This window comes from Arvicola amphibius, chromosome 6, assembly GCF_903992535.2.
Source record: "Arvicola amphibius chromosome 6, mArvAmp1.2, whole genome shotgun sequence".
NCBI classification, from domain to species: domain Eukaryota; kingdom Metazoa; phylum Chordata; class Mammalia; order Rodentia; family Cricetidae; genus Arvicola; species Arvicola amphibius.
Genome location: NC_052052.2, coordinates 18,454,482 through 18,471,255, shown reverse-complemented (window position 1 = coordinate 18,471,255; position 16,774 = coordinate 18,454,482). Strand labels below are relative to the sequence as shown.

Here is a 16,774-nt window from a genome sequence, read left to right as displayed (position 1 = left end):
ACACACACGTTTATCCTCTGACCTCCACGGGCTGTCCTGCGGCAAACACACGGGCTGTCCTGTGGCAAACACGCCCACGAGCACACATTGGACAAGCATGTGCTATTCTCTAAACAAATAGAAAAAAGAATGCTGAATTGAGCTTAATTTTGTGGTTTGTTTTTTTTTTTTCAAGCCCTGGCTGTCCTGGAACTCACTCTGTAGACCAGGCTGTCCTTGAACTCACTGAGATCTGCCCGCCCCTGCCTCCCAAGTGCTGTGATTAAAGTTGTACCACCACCGCACCACCACCACCCGACTTTCTGCATTTCTTGAGTTTTCTGGTTGATACATGGCTTCATAAAGCCCAAGCTAGCAAACTCACTACAGAGCTGAGGATGACCTTGAACTCCCAGTCTTCCTGACTCCAGCTCCACCTCTCAAGTGCTGCGGTTACAGACGTGCACCACTGTACCTAGAAAAAAAAAAATTTCTAAAAAAAAAAAAATCTGATTTTTTTCTTGGAGTATGTATGTTTGGGGTTCGTATGAGTTTATTGCTGTTTGGGGACTCAAACTCACGCCCTGCGTGTGCTATGCAAGCGCTCTATCACTGAGCAACACCTTCGCCCATTTTTCGGTTTTGTTTATGTTTGTTATTTGTTTGAAGCTGGGTCTTGATATATAACCCAGGTTGATCTCAAACTCAGAATAATCCTCCAGCCTCAGTCTCCAGGTAGCTGGGATTCCAGGTGCACAGTGCCTCGCATGGCTTGCCTGTCTGTTAACTGTGACGCCCAAAGTCCGGATCCCCAAAATACCACCACAAGGTCGCGTCCGATCCCAAAGAGAAAACCACGGTGAGTTAACTGGGGCCTCCCTGAGACTCCGCGTGGGGAGGGAGATTTTATAGTGGGAAAGGCTTGCGGAATCCCCGTAGGTTTGGGATTGGCTGCCCCCTATGGTGCAAGGGGGTTGTCTGCTCCTGATTGACTCCTCTTGTTAGGGGGAGGAGTCCATGGTGTCTCAGGGAGAGGTCACCACTCTAGACTAGAGGTTACTGTTGCCTACTCAGGGATTGGCCAGTTTTTCCTGCTCAGGGATTGGTTGGTTTCATGTCAGCTAGAGATGGCTCTGAATTCAGGGCCAAACTGTGTTTCTTTCTCTGGTCCTTTTTATCTTTTAGGCTCTAATTTTAGGGCCAGGGTGAATTCCTTTAACAGGTTCTGGTTCTAGGGGTAAAGTGTGTCCCTTTGGCTCTGGTTTCGGGGTCAGGGTGTTTTCATCTAGCTCGGGGTTCAGGGATAAAGTGTTTCTTTCGCTGTCTCAGGTCCCAGATCCGGGGTGTGTTTCTGTCACTGGCTCTGGGTTCAGAGTCAGGGTGCTTGGGGATTGTGCTATGGCTACAGATCTGCCGGGGCCTGGGTCTCTCATTCACAGCTAAAGTCTCTCTTCTCTCCTGGTCCACAGCCTCCTTCCAGCCCTCATCCCTGGGGTATAACATAGTTCCAGGTATGGAAAAGATTCTGGTTTGGGACAAATGAGGGACGACAGCACACTGTGGCTGTATCTCTCTCAAATAGGAAAGGTGGCCTAAGGCGGCCAGGGGTAACCAAGCTATAGGAGGAAAAGGCTTGGGCACTATTATATAAATGCATTTAACTCTTGTCCTGGAACTGAACAGTTTCAGCCATTTTGCAGAAAAGAAAAAAAAAAAAAAGTAGGGTCAGCTGACTAAGGCCCAAGGATTTCCTGAGAATGATTCCCAAGCTGATCGGGTCAAACACTTTCATTTTACCTGTGTGGAGAGGAAGCCCCAAAGGAAAAAAGTGGCCGCCACCCTCACTCCTCCCTTTCCAATCCTTTAGTCCATTGACCTGGAGCCCTGAAGCATTAAGGTCAAATTATACAGACGAAAGTCAGGAAAAGTAGAATTCTGTGTGTTTATTGGCCACAAACTCTCTACTTCCCCCCATCATGTTGAGTGGTCTAATCACACACCCTCCTCTAAGAGCTGCAGGGATAGGAAACGAAGGCACGACAAGACAGCGTAATCCACTGTGCAGTCTTCCCAACGCTGGGCTACACACTGGTCCGTGGCCAGCTCCTCTGGTGCCTAACAGAGGTCACACTTGCCTCTCATCAAGTCTTCCTCCGCTCCATCCTCGGCAGAGGCAAGTAAACTAGACACTAAGCGCGCATGTTGGAGTGGGGAGGCTGGACCAGGTTTTAGCCCAGCATCCAGCCTGTCACCATCAGGAGCAAGATGGACATCCAGGCTCCTGCAGGAAAGAAAGAAATGATTACGAAATCGACTAGGGGGCTGGAGAGGTGGGACAGCAGTTAAGAGCACACAGCTCCTGCAGAGGTCCTCAGCCTGGTTCCCAGCAGCCACATCAGACAACTCACAATAGTCTGTGACTTCAGTCCCGGGGCAGTCGGACACCTCTGACCTCCACGGATGCCAGCACTCCCGTGCATATCACACACGCATGTATACACAGAATTTAAAATAAAAATAAGTATTCAAAATGGGATTTTTTGGAGCTTTCAGAGTCTATGAGACATTTAAAATATTTCTTTTTATTACATTTATCTATCTATCTGTCTATCTCTATTTATGTGGGCATGTTGTGGTGTACATGTTGAGGTGAGAGGATATATTCTTGGGTTCCCTCCATCTATATGTGGGTCCCAGGGATAGAATTCAGGCCATGAAGCTTAGCAGCAAGTACCTGTACTCACATAGCAACCTCAGTTAGGAGTGTTATTAAGTATACTGCTGTTTTTTCTTTTTCTTTTTTCCTTTGAGACACATAGTCCCGGCTGGCCTCAGATTTGCTCTGTAGCCAAGGGTGGCTTTAAAACACCTAACTCTCTTGCTTGCACCTCCTAAGTGCAGGGATTACAGGGTAAGCCACCACACCTGGCTTTTATGTAGATCAGGGTCTGCTATCTTGCACAGGCTGACTCAAAGCTTCTCGGCTCAGGCATGCTTCACGGTGCCCAGGGCACTTTAAATCTTCGACCCTTACTCGGAATCATTTCTGGGGAGTTTCAGACTTTTTGAGGCCGGATAAAGCAACAGCCCCACATTAATTCTGCCATATATTACTCCAGCTGAGAGAGGTTAATTGACTTCTTGGCCGCATAGCTCAGGAGAAGAAACAGCATGCAAAATCCTCAGCAGCCTGAGCGTGTCACATGAGAACTTACTTCACTAGAGCGGTCCTCTTGTACTAACCTGCTCTGCTCCTGCTGCTGGAGGCTCTGGGCTCTGCAACCACACGGAAAGAGAGATTGAGTTCCAAGTGCCCGGGACCTGGCCAGCACTCACCCACCGTTCCACCGGGACTAGACAAAAGAGGCTGCCAGATTTTGGAAAGCTGGGACTCAGAAGGATGAGATGATCCTTCTGGATTTCCCAAAAGCGTGGGATGTCCCAGTGAGGGCAAAAGGACTCTTACAGACTAGAAAGGAGAGAGAGTTCCGGGCCAGGAGAAATGACTAAATAGAGGCTGGCGTGAACGACAGCGTGAGCAGAGTGGGTTGCTTGGCAGGAAAGGAGACAGAGTATCTGAGTGGCTGGAGTGATGGCTCAGTGGTTAAGAGCACCGAATGCTCTCTCAGGGGATGATGCAGGTTCAATTCCCAGCACCCACTGTGACTCCAATTCCAGGGGATCAAATGCCCTTTTCTGGCCTCGAGTGGACACCAGGCACACAGGTGGTCTATAGGCATACATGCAGACAAAACACTCATACATGTAAAATAAAATTTAAAAACATATTTTAGAGAGACCCTGGAAGTGAAGATGGCTCAGATCTGAGTGGCATCATGGGTTAGTGTTGCCAACCTGGCAGAATCTAGAGTCACGCGAAGACGGGTCTCTGGGCATGCCTGTGTGGAAGTATCTCGATTACATTAGTTGATGTGGGAAGAACTATCTTAATGGTGGTGAAGCCACCAGTTCTCTGGGCAGGAGACCCTGAACTGTTGAAAATGCAGAGAGTGAGTTTGAGCACTAGCATGCGTTCCTGGCTCTCTGCTTCCTGGCTGCAGATGTGCCGTGACAAAGCCAGCAAGCTCCTGCTGCCATGATCCCCTGACATAATGCACGGGACCACTGAACCATGAGCCACAGGAAACTTTAAGCTGCTCCCGTATGCGTGTTTTCCCACAGTAACGGGCAGAGAAACTTAGATGAGTGTAAAGAGGCCAGGGTGGTTGCAAGGGCTTGTCCAGAGCAGAGGGAGAATGTGGGCTCAGAGAGGACCCTGGGTTCAGGGGAAGAGTGTAAAGACATGAAGGTGAGGGGGGACTCAGTGGAAGCTCAGGGTCTCAGGAGAAGACATTAGGAAGGTCTTGGCAGAGGAGCTGGGGACACCCTCCAAAGGTCCATCCATGTACCGCTTATTTGGAGAGGCCCGAATATGATCCACTTGCTACCGCCAGGTTCCAGATGGGTCCCAACTCGAGAGTCCCAGGGTGAATTTCTCCGCAGGGAATTCTTCCCACTACAGGACTGTGGGTGACAAGACAGTGTGGGGACTTTTCCCAGGACCTCAGAGACTCATGTTCTACCACTCCACAACTCAAATAAGTTTTCCCATTTCCACCTACAAGATCTAGGGCTTCAAACGCCCCTCTTTAAGTCTTCCCCAACCCAGTCAGTCCCTGGAAAAGGAGGCCAGCACACAATCACACGACCACCCTTGGTCCAGTCCCAGCTGCATGGCTGAGCTTCAGGAACTCCACTCACCGGCTGGCATGGGCTGGACGCTTGCTTGTCACAGAGGGTCACTTGGGCGTGTAGGTAGAGCGTGTCACTATTCAAGAATCGTGACAGAGTGAAGGCCAGTGTCACCTGTACGGAGGCTCCGTTGTTCAAGTCCTGGAGCAGCCGGTCCCCGACTGGGCAGCTGCAGGGAGAAGGCCCTAGCGCTGATCTTTGGGATCCAGGCTTGGGGCCCCAGGTGTCAACACACAAAGTTTGATTTCAGCCACTTTAATGTGTTCTGTGTAATTGTGGGTGTTGAATCTCCTGCTGAGAACTAACTTTATATAATTTAATTTCATCCCAACAACCATATTCTAAGGATGATCATACTTTTGACTGCTCCCCATTTTTAAGTGTTTATTATCTTATGCCTGCCCGTGTCTGTGCAGCAAGGAAGTACAGTACCCACGGAGGTCAAAAGAAGGTGCTGTTCCATCACCTGGAACTGGAGTTACAGATGGTTGTAATGCCATGTGGGTGCTGTGAACCCAACCCAGGTCCTCTGCAAGAGCAGCCCGTGCTTTTAACTGCTGAGCCATCTCTCCAGTCCCCTACCCTTCTCTTTCTTTTTTAAAAAAGGAGTAAACTTAGGTTTGGAGATGTTAGGTAGGTCCTCAAGTTTGGGCCAGGGAGTTCTAGCATGATGCTGGCCCCAGGTGGGAACCTCAGAACCTCAGGACTAGAGGAAAAACTAATTACATGGTAGGGCAAATTCAAGAGTGTGTTTTGGGACCACACTGAGCATAACCAGCCCTTGGTCACACTCTGAACCCTCTGCTCTCTCATCTGTGCAGCGGAGGAAATAATCCTTTCTGGGATGCTTTGTGAACTCATGAGCAATCCCCTATAAGTCTCTCTCTCTCTCTCTCTCTCTCTCTCTCTCTCTCTCTCTCTCTCATTGTGAGTCAGGATATCAGGTATGCACAGTCTGTCCTGGTTCTATGTAGCTGAAGGCAGCTTTTAATTCTCCATCACCCTACATCTCCCTTCTGAGTGCTTAGGTTACAGGCATGCACCATCATACCCAGTTTTTATTTTATTTTATAATTGTATTTTTAAAAAAGGTCTTGCCTAGTGGTGGCACACTCCTATAATCCCAGCACTCGGGATGCAGAGAGAGAGACAGGTGGATCTCAGTGAGTTCAGGGCCAGCCTGGTCCAAAAGAGCTAGTTCCAGGGCTGGAGAGATGACTCAGAGGTTAAGAGAACTGACTGCTGTTCCGGAGGTCCTGAGTTCAATTCCCAGAACCGCATGATGGTTCACACCCATCTATAATGAGATCTGGTGCCCAGAACACTATATACATAATAAATAAATTTTAAAAAAAGAGCTAGTTCCAGGACAGGCTCCAAAGCTACAGAGAAACCATGTCTTGAAAAAAACAAAACAAAACAAATAGGGTCTTGCTGTCTTACTTGTCTAACCTGATACTCTAAGTAGTTCCTCTGCCTCAGCCTCCCAAGTACTTGGATTTGAGGCATAAACCAGCACACTTGACTAAGAGACCCAACTCTGATCCAACTGTGCTCAACACTGAACACAGTAACCTCCCATGCACCTGAACTGAGTCTTAGCTTCTCGTGTAGGATGTTAATCAAAATATAACTATATCACAGTGTGCGGTAAGATTTAAATTAATTGATAAGTGTGATGTGACTCAAACTACATCCAGCATGAACTAAATATTATTTATAAATAACTAAATTATTAGCTGTCGTTAGCTATTACATGTAGTCTACTTCAATAACAACATAGCATATGACACTCTGACATGTTAATGCTATATTTTTAAATCTCATCATAGGTCCTCAATAACTGTCTGGGGGAAAGAATAGAAGAAATGAATGTCATCTATTGACTGTGAGATCTTTAGCAGGTTTTAATCTCCCTGGGTCTCAGTTTACTCATCTGTAAAATGCTGCTGAATGCATTCACTCAACCAACATTCCCCAGTCCCTTCCTTCCTCCCCCATTTTGTTTGCCAGAGATACCGAAAAGAATGGGGGGGGGGGTGTTCTGTGCTCATGGGAACAAAAGTACCTGCCTAGGTCACAGACCAAGAGCTGGAACCTGATTGGTCCTTACCTCTCATTCACAAAATGATAGGTGGCCTTAGCCACTGTGTTGGAGAGGTTGCTACTGGCAAAGACCTCATTAGCCACCAAGGTGAACCGGTCAGGATCACTGCTGGTGGACTTGAGGACCACATAGAGGGGCATGCCCACGGGAGCTGTACTGTCCTGGAGTGGACTGTGGAGATGAAGGTCTGTGAAGACGCTCAGGGTGATGACAGTCTCTCCAGTGCCGGGAACATGGATAGTGCTGTATCCAGAGAGACACAAGAGTGAGCCGCAGAGGGAAGGGAGTGGGTAAAGCGCCTTATTATACAGCCTGAGGATCTGAGATCAAGCCTAGGCATAGTGGCGTGCTTGCAAACTTACTACTAGAGAGACTGGCAGACCCACAGGGCTTGCTGGTCGACCAGGCTAGCCCTACTTGGAGAGTTTGAGACCAATGGGAGATCCTGACTCAAAGAATAAGGGAGGGAACTCTGTGAGGCAGCTTCCATGAGGTCACCATCTGCGGTGGGATGGGACTTCATAATGAAGTAGTGTTTGGGGGTCACCTATGTTTTTTTCTCAGAATAGTCTCTTAGCTACTGGCAGAGAGGAGAGCTTGGGTCTTGGTAAACTTAACGGTGTTCGCCACAATCAGGAAAAGCGCTTGTTCTCTGCACCCTGGGAGAGAGGTCCAGGAGAGAGGCTCTCAGAAGGAACAAGATGCGAACGGGGGAACTGGCGCAGTAAGACAGGCTGTTACAGAGCCTTCTTTAACTTCAGACTCTTTCAAGTCTGGTGTCTAGGGAAACAGGTTAGCATAGGAATCCATTTCCACGCAAAGTCTTACTTTATAGCTGATATAAACCTATAAAATATTGCAATTAAGGGGCTGGAGAGATGATTCTGAGGTTAAGGGCACTGGGTGCTCTCCTAGAGGACCCAAGCTTGATTCCCAGTACCCACATGGCAGCTCACAAAAGTCTGTAACTCCAGTTCCAGGGAATCCATTGCCCTCTTCTGTCCTCCATGAGCACCAGACACACAGTTCGTGCACATAGATGCATGCAGGAAAAAGACTCATACACATAAAATAAAAATAATCCAAAATTGAACTTAAAATAAAAAATTTGGTGTGTTAGCACACTCCTTTATTCCCAGCACTTGGGAGGCAGAGGCAGTGGCTCTCTGTGAGTTCAAAGCCAGCTTGGTCTACAAAGTGAGTTCCAGGACAGCTAGGGCTATGTAGAGAGACCCTGTCTCAAAAAAACCAAAAGATAAACAAGCAAATAAATAAGTAAATAAATAAGGTGAAGAGCGATTAAGGAATACCAGAGGTTGCCCTCTGGCCTACATGAACACGAACACGCGTGTACATGGACTAACACACACTGCACAAACGTACTAAGAAAGAGAAAGAAAAAATATATCAACAAGACGGCTCAATGTGTAAAAAGGCTGTTACTGCCATGCCTATGACCTGAGGAAATAGAGAACAGTCTTGTGCATGTGACACACACACAGTAATACAAAAGGAAGAAAAGGTGGCCGGGGAGGAGCAAGCCTGTTCACCTTCCTCATGGACCACATAAGCTATGAAGTGCTCCATCATAGGTCCGCAGACCTTGGCAGGTATCTAACCTCCTGGTAATTTACATAAACAACCCATAGCTCATCTCTTTCCAGAAGCATCCTGTTTCTCTGTCCGTGTAAGAGATGCTTACATATGGTGGGTGAGTATGAGGGCCGATTTCTCAAGAGTGTTGAGGCTTTGGCTAGATTCCAGGTAGCAGTGAGAACTTGGGGGTGGCCGAGGGCCTAGCTGCAGAGACAGCTGATAGGACATAACTCACGGAATGGAGGCCTCCTGGTAGGAGACAGGCTTGCTGACATTCACCACCAGGGGGTATGCACAGCTGAAGCGGAGCACTCTGGAGCCAGAGCCAGGGTGAGTCTCTTCAAGGTGCACATTCACAGAGTGCAGGGCATGGCTGATATTGGTCTAGAAAAGACAGGTAGGGCCGGGCGGCGGTGGCGCACGCCTTTAATCCCAGCACTCGGGAGGCAGAGGCAGGTGGATCTCTGTGAGTTCGAGACCAGCCTGGTCTACAAGAGTTAGTTCCAGGACAGGCTCTAAAGCTACAGAGAAACCCTGTCTCGAAAAACCCAAAAAAAAAAAAAAAAAAAAAAAAAAAAAAAAAGAAAAGACAGGTAGGTGAGCAGACATTACCCACAAGTCCCTGGGGGTCAACACCTCCCATCCTCTCTGGCAACAAGGTGTTTATTTCAATAAAAACTGTAGCCGGGGCTGGAGAGATGGCTCAGAGGTTAAGAGCATTGCCTGCTCTTCCAAAGGTCCTGAGTTCAATTCCCAGCAACCACATGGTGGCTCACAACCATCTGTAATGGGGTCTGGTGCCCTCTTCTGGCCTGCAGGCATATACACAAACAGAATATTGTATATATAATAAATAAATAAATATTAAAAAAAAAACTGTAGCCGAAGTTCTTTGAGCCTGGTACTGTGGCTTGAACACAGCTCTCCTTTATTGGCCCCATTTTATAAAAGAGTAAAAGAAGGCTCAGAAAGGTTAAAAGATGTCCAAAGCAAGTGACAGCTTAAATCCAGCAGCACTCTGACTCCAGACTTTATCCCCCATGCCATGGTTCTAACTTTTTTCTCTTGAGATGGGGTCTCATGTAGACCAGGCTGGTCTTCGTGACTATGTAGCTGAGGATGGTCTTGAACCCCTAACATGTCTGGTTCCACCTCCCAAGTACCACGATTAACAGTCTATGTCACAATGCCCAATGTCTATGGTGCTGGGAATTGAACCCAGAGTTGCCAATGGAGGTTCTGACTCCATGGTCCTAAAATGTTAATGTTTATTTTATTTTACTTTACTTTGAGATAGGGCATTATGTAGCCCAAACTAGTCTCTTACTATGTACCCAACGGTGGTCTTGAACCCTCCCCTGCCTCTGCTTCCCAAGTGCTGAGCTTATCTGCATACACCACCACGTCTGGGCTGTTTTTAATTTCGGTGTGATAGTGTGGTGGTTGTTTTGAGAGAGCATTTTAAAGGCTTATTTTGAAAATCATGTACATGTGTGTATCTCTCTAGCTGAATGTGTTTGACAGTGCAGGTTCCTGAAGAGGACAGAAGAGGGCGCCAGAACCTCTGGATCTGGATTTTAAATGCTTGTGAGCTGCTGGCCCTGGTACTGGGAGAACTCAGGTCCTCTGCAATGTGAACTCTTAACTGCTGAGTCTTCTCTCCAGCCCAGGAAGAGTATCTTGCTCTGTAGCCCAGGCTATCCTGAGACTTGCAATCCTCCTGCCTCAGTTTTTTTAGTTCTGGGCTTATTGGTGCCAATTTGCATTTTTGGAATCTCTTGGGAAAAAAATAGGATCCCTGAGCTGTTCAGAATTCTAAGTCTGGATGGCTGGTGGTGGCGCACACCTTTAATCCCAGCACTCTGGAGAGAGAGGCAGGGGATCTCTGTGAGTTCAAGGTTAGCCTGGTCTATACAGCTAGTTTCAGGACAGCCAACACTCCACAATGAAACCCCGTCTCAAAAATCAAAAACAAACAAGGGAGAGAGAGAGAGAGAGAGAGAGAGAGAGAGAGAGAGAGAGAGAGAGTTAGGTGTAACGGTATATATCTTAAACCCCATCATTGGGGAGGCAGAGGAGGTGGATCTCTGTGAGTTCTAGGCCAGCCTGGTCTATAGAGTGAGTTCTGTGCCAGCCAGGGCTACATAGTGAGAGCGTCTCTCTAAATAAATAAATAAATAAATAAATAAATAAATTTTTTAAAAGAATTCCAGGTTCTAGGCCTGGGGATGTATCTCAGTTTTAGAGTGTTTGCCTAGCACACATTAAGTCTCCCCAGCACTGAAAAGAAAAAAAAAAGAAAAAGAAGGAAGGAAGAAAAAGATGAGTTCTGATCAAGAGATGGGGGCTTTAGGGGCACTGCTGTTGTTTGGTGGCATTCTATTATTTATGTGAATTACGTTGTCCTTATAAAACTAGTCTCTGAATGCTGGTGCAAGCATGTAATCCCAGGACTCAGGAGGCTGAGGCAGGAGGATTACCTCAAGTTCCAACTGTAATTTGGGAAAATCCCTTAACTTCTCTGAGCTATGGTTCTTATCTATAATGAGAACCTCTCAAGATTAGAACCATTAAAAATAAATAAATTGATAGGCATGGCATTTGGCCAGAAATCAGTAAAACAACTGCTTGTTGTAGCTCTTTTAAAGCGTTTTGTGACTGAGAGTTTGGGAACCAAGACCCCAATTCAGCAAACACAGCACCTGTAAAGGTATTCCCATTCTGGAGACAGATTGGCCATTTTCTTCAACAAGACTGGTCTAATGGCTAAGATTTGAGACCACCCAAGACAAGAGTTACCCAACCTCTCCTGTCTCAGCCCAGTCTCCAGAGCTTTCCCCATCCGATGCTTTCCCAACCCCGCCCACAAGCTTACTGGCCCCGCCCCCACAGCTTTCCCAGCTCTGCCACTTTCCCTAGAGTCGAGGGTCAGCTTACAGAGATGTGGAGTCCACAAGTTCCTTCCTTCTTCTCCAACTGAAAGACCTGGACCCGGTGATCCTGGTCTATTGTATTGATACTGGAACACCCCGAGAAGACATCTTTCTTCAGGACCAAGTGGTGATGATTCAAGAAGCAGCTCCTCAGAGCCATCTCAATGACCTCTGCTTTGCAGCGCAGGGTCCCTATCTCCCTGGATAGTTCTGCAGGGGAACAAGAGCCGGGGTGGGGTCTCTTGAGGATCCTGGGATGATGCCATGAGAAAGAATACTTTTTTTTCAGGTGGGTAAAGAAGACAGTGGATATTGGTCCACTCTCCACTCAAACACAGCCAGCAAAATGGTTCAGTAGGTAAAGGCTTGCCATGGAGACCTGAGTTCAATTCCCAGGGCCCACAGGAAAGTGAAAGGAGTGACTTCACAAAGTTGTTGTCTGACCTCTACACCATAGCAAGTGTACCCCCAATACACACACACACACACACACACACACACACACACACAAATTGTTAAAATTGTAAACATGGCTGGATGTGGAAGTGCATGTCTTTCATCCCAGCACTCAGGAGACAGAAGCAGGTGGATTTCTGTGAGTTTGAGGCCATCCTGGTCTAAAGAGTGAGTCCAGGACAGCCAGGACTACACAGAAAAACCCTGTCTCAAAACACACGCATACACACCCACACTGTACATACACACACACAGATCTCACACGTGTCTTATGGGATCCTGATCCTGACCCTCACAGGTCCTTAAGATTAATTTCCAAGAATTAGTACCTGGACCACAAAGCTTCTGTGGGAGCTGGGAATGTAGCTTTGTTGGCAGAGAGCTTGCCTGCCATCATTTGATCTCCAGTGCCACATGAATAGGGCATGATGGCGGCTGCCTGCAATCCCAGAATTTAGGAGGCAGAGGAAGTTCGTCTTCAGTGGCCAGGCTGGCTCTGGACTAAGAGACCTTGACTAAACAACAAAGCCTGGGGGATGAGGCGCCCATCTTGGAGCCAGGTAGCCTGAGGGTTGGGCAGTGGATACAGGAATAGAAGAAGCCCGGCGGCAGAGCCAGAAAAGTAAGAAGAAAAGAAGGAGGTGGCGCTGTGTTCCTGCCACACTCTTCAATTTTCAGCCCCCAGGGAACCAAGGAAGCCTGGTCTGGGCCTCAGTGAAAGAGATTGACTTTGGCGAAGGCAGCTGGTGTCTCTAACTTGTCTGGCAAGTTTGGGGTTTCAAGGGTTAATTTGTTTATTCTCCAATTTTTCTCTCATTCCAAGCTGGAAGTTAGAACCTGGTGTGTGTGTGTGTGTGTGTGTGTGTGTGTATGTGTGTGTGTGTGTGTGTGTGGTGTGTGTGTGTACATGTAAGACCCTCATCCCTTATTCTCAAAGGAATGAGAAGGAATTTCCTAGCAGAGTGTTTTAAAATCAAAAACCCCAGACTAGCTTCATGTTCCCAGAAAAGATAGTAACCCCCTCCCCCCAGGGCGCCAGGCCACCTTGTGGAAACTGATAAAGATGTCCTGACTCAGGGACAGCTTAACCTTGATCGAAAGAGAAAACAAGCTGACTAAAACAAGATGGGAAAGAGCATCTTGTGCTAACCCCCCCTGAATGTCCTGAAGGGTTTGTGGTTTTTGCCTTTAAAGAACTAACCCCACGGGGCGGTGGTGGCGCACACTTTTAATCCCAGCACTCGGGAGGCAGAGGCAGGCGGATCTCTGAGTTCGAGGCCAGCCTGGTCTACAAGAGCTAGTTCCAGGACAGGCTCTAAAAACTACAGGGAAACCCTGTCTCGAAAAACAAAACAAAACAAAAAAAAAAAAAAAAAGAACTAACCCCACAGAGGGATTCCAGCTCCTCCCTGCCTCCCTGCTTCTAGTGTGGAGACAAGTCCTGAGCTAGCTACAATATTACGCTATTATTACGCTAACAAAAAACCTTGCTTATTACAGTCTAGACTTCTCTGTTTCTGGTGGTCTCTCTACGGGTCATAATCTGGGCACAACAGTACCAAAGCTGGGCATGTCATATATGCCTGTAATCCCCATCAGTACCTGGACAGCAGTTCGTGTCCTGGGGGCTGCAGGGCTGGGGCTGGGGCAAGGTAGATCGTCTCATCTGCTCAGCCAATTCTGAATGGACTCATTCCATGCTCATGTCTTACCAGCTTCTCTGGACAGGGTTCCTCTGAGCCTTCTCAGAGTTCACTGATTGCACTTAGTCCTCACCAGTTATCTGGTTCGTTCATATGCGTTATTCGTATTATTTACATATTTACATCCATGCACATAAAAATTAAAATCAAAGAGAAAGAGGAGGAGGAGGAGGAGAAGCAGTAGCAGCAGCAGCAGCAGCAATAGACTTCCTGGAAGGATTATTCAGACTTACCCGAGTGGAAATAGTAGCTACTGTTGCACATACAGCCTCTGGTGCTGTCTAAATACTCATCCAAAGCACAGGCACCACCCCCTGGACCACTACTCTGGCTTGAGTTGGGGGGTGCTGGACTAGTCCCAATGATAGTGGAGGATTTGGTTGTCTCTGAGGCGTTATGGACAAGGCCTGTGGGATGTTCAGGAGACTGGGCTGTACCAGTGCCTATGCTTGAGCCTGTCTGTGCTGGCTGGGAAGGCGTCTGCGTCACAGAGCTGTGCTGTGGGTCTGGTAGCTTGCTTGTTGTGGGGAGTGTCACTGGGGTTGGGGGTACAGCTGCAGTGTCTTTTTCCTGAGTCTCAGCTATGGCTGTGCTGAGAACTGTTGTCCTCGGGGAGGCTGTGGTGGATGAAGGGGTGTGCGTAGCTGCCATGGTTGTCGTGGGTAAAGGTTCGTGTGTGTCCCTGGCTTTGTCCAGTGTCGATGAGGGTGGAGTTAAAGCTGACTTCTCAGGAGCAGTAGGTATCCCAGTTCTGGATGTTGGGATGGTGTCCTCTGGTGTGCTTTTTGTGTTTAATGCCATTGACGGTGTTGTCATGGTCCTATCTGTGTCCCCAGAGCTTGGGGACACTGGTGATCCCATTCCAGTGCTGGTGGACTTTGGTGGTGATGGAGTTGTGTCTAGAGTCATGCCAGCATCAGAGGTCAACTGTGCAGACTGGGATGGCGTCTGTGCAGCAATGTTGTGCTGTGTGTCTGGTGGTTTGCTTGTTGTGGGGGGTGTCGCTGAGGTTGGGGGTACAGCTGCAGTGTCTTTTTCCTGAGTCTCAGCTATAGCTGTGCTGAGAACTGTTGTCCCCGGGAAGGCTGTGGTGGGTGAAGGGGTGTTCGTAGCTGCCATGGTTGTCGTGGGTAAAGGTTCATGTGTGTCCCTGACTTTGTCCGGTGTTAATGAGGGTGGAATTTGATTCAGTTGTGGAGTCTCAGCTGAAATGGCCAAGCTGAATAAAACTGTGGTTTTGGATGTCCCTATTGATTCCTTTACTACAGGGGTCATTGTGGAATCTGACAGTGACATGCTATTAGTGACTGTCATGGCAGGGGTGTGTATCGTTGATGTCATCTGTTCTGTGGGCCCTGCTGTGCCTCTGCTCTGGGGTAACGTTGGAAGAGTAGGTGATGTCATCTGATCTTGGGACTTAGATGTGGGTGTCTCAGTCACTGATGAACTTTTGGGTTCTTCTGTGGAGTCATAGCCTTTCGTACTGTGAGGCAGACTTGAACATGTAGATGTGCAGGGCAGATTTCTGTTATGCACAGAGCTCTTTGTGGAGGATGAGTCTGAGGCAAGCACCCAGAACGAAGAACCACCTACAGAAATGACAACAGCAGCAAAAATAAAGACACCACCCACCATGTCTTCCTTTCCCCCCAATGCTCTGCCTCCAAGTCTCCTACCGAGGACATCTAATGAAAACAACAGCAACATTAGTCCATATAATGAGCTTGCACACGCTCTTTCTCTTCCGGTCCCAGATGCTTCAGGAGCTACCAGTTACCATTCAGATTTGGTTAAGTTCAAGAACCACACCCACCACACACAACCAGTCCTGAAAATGGCGCAGAAATGGCACCAAGAAACCCCAGTCACAAAGATATGAACCTACATGAGCTTTGCCAAGGAGCACAACAAGAAAGGCCTGAAGAAGATGCAAGGCAGACAAGGCAAAGGCCATGGATGCACGTGCAGAGGCCAGCAAGGTCCCAGTGAAGCCCCAGGTGGTGAAGCCCAAGTTGCCAAAGGATCCCAGCCGCAAACTCAGCCGTCTGGCTTTCATTGCTCACCCCAAGCTTGGGAGGCAGATTAGAAGCTACATGGCAAAGGGGCGTCAACTCCAAAAGCCAAAGCTCAAGGTTCAAACCAAGGCAGAAGCCTCAGCTCCAGCTCCAGCTCCCAAAGGTGCCCAGGTCCCTGTGAAGGCCCCCCCATATTAAAGGCTTCTGTCTGCCAATGTGGGGACAAATGGACTGGGGTGGCCACCTACGCACTATTTGCAGATGGTCAGGAACCTCTGCTGTTTTTACAAACAAACTTGAGGCAAGCTGGGCGGTGGTGGCGCACGCCTTTAATCCCAGCACTCGGGAGGCAGAGGCAGGTGGATCTCTGTGAGTTCGAGACCAGCCTGGTCTACAAGAGCTAGCTCCAGGACAGGCTCTAAAGCTGCAGAGACCCTGTCTCGAAAAACCAAAAAAAAAAAAAAAAAAAAAAAAAAAAAAAAAAAAAAAAAAAAAAAAAAAAAAAAAAAAACAAAAAAACTTGAGGCAAGATCTGTTTTTTAAAAAAAAAGGAAAAGAAAAAGAGAGAGAGAAGGAAGGAAGGAAGGAAGGAAAAGAAAGGAAGGAAGGAAGGAAAGAAGGAAGAAAGAAAGAAAGAAAGAAAGGAAGGAAGGAAGGAAGGAAGGAAGGAAAAGAAAGGAAGGAAGGAAGGAAAGAAGGAAGGAAGAAAGAAAGAAAGAAAGGAAGGAAGGAAGGAAGGAAGGAAGGAAGAAAGAAAGGTTTCAGATGCTGGCTGAAGAGCTTACTGCAGCCACTTTCCTAACTGCCTTCGAAACACTCAGCCTCCAACCAACCCAGGCACAAGTGTAGCTCTCGCTCATCAAAGGAGCTTTTATGCAGCAGGTGGACACCGTTAAACCAGAAAGTCCCAACCAGACCAGAAAGTCCCAACCAGACCAGAAAGTCCCAACCAGGCAAAATGCAGAGAACTGACCTTGGAGTGCCCAGCCCCAGTGGCTGCTCCTGAAACACACCCCTTCACCCAAGGCCAGAGAGGAGGGCACAGAAAGATCGGAAGGCGTCTACTTCAAGACAGTGTCTTCAAAACAGCAAAAGGACACAAAGAGAAACAAGGAGGAAGGGTCTGGGAGAAGTGAAGGAGGGGGAGGTGACATATTCTATTAAAGTCTCAAAGAATAAAACTCTTAATTTTTTAAACTGCTGCATGCCGGAGAGGGGAGAGTTTGTAACTCT

At 47.8% G+C, this 16,774-nt stretch overlaps 1 protein-coding gene across 1 annotated transcript; it reads right to left on the bottom strand.

Moving 5' to 3' along the window:
• Nucleotides 1–2,207: 2,207 nt before the first annotated feature.
• LOC119817188 (uncharacterized protein YMR317W-like) lies at nt 2,208–15,233 on the bottom strand. The gene is made up of 8 exons (XM_038334378.2): nt 13,760–15,233; nt 11,372–11,577; nt 8,670–8,818; nt 6,845–7,081; nt 4,741–4,900; nt 4,389–4,503; nt 3,223–3,255; nt 2,208–2,260 (listed from the first exon to the last, which is right to left on the bottom strand). Exons 1-8 carry the CDS (start codon nt 15,231–15,233, stop codon nt 2,208–2,210), a joined length of 2,427 nt encoding a protein of 808 aa, XP_038190306.2.
• Nucleotides 15,234–16,774: the final 1,541 nt, after the last annotated feature.

Bases quoted from the DNA above. Each gene is read 5' to 3' on its own strand.
- LOC119817188 (XM_038334378.2), bottom strand. From the start codon at position 15,233: ATGTTGCTGTTGTTTTCATTAGATGTCCTCGGTAGGAGACTTGGAGGC. The intron at 11,578-13,759 runs GTAAGTCTGAAT...GTTCCCCTGCAG, and splicing joins TAGCTACTATTTCCACTCGG to AACTATCCAGGGAGATAGGG. The intron at 7,082-8,669 runs GTGAGTTATGTC...CTCTGGATACAG, and splicing joins TACCAGGAGGCCTCCATTCC to CACTATCCATGTTCCCGGCA.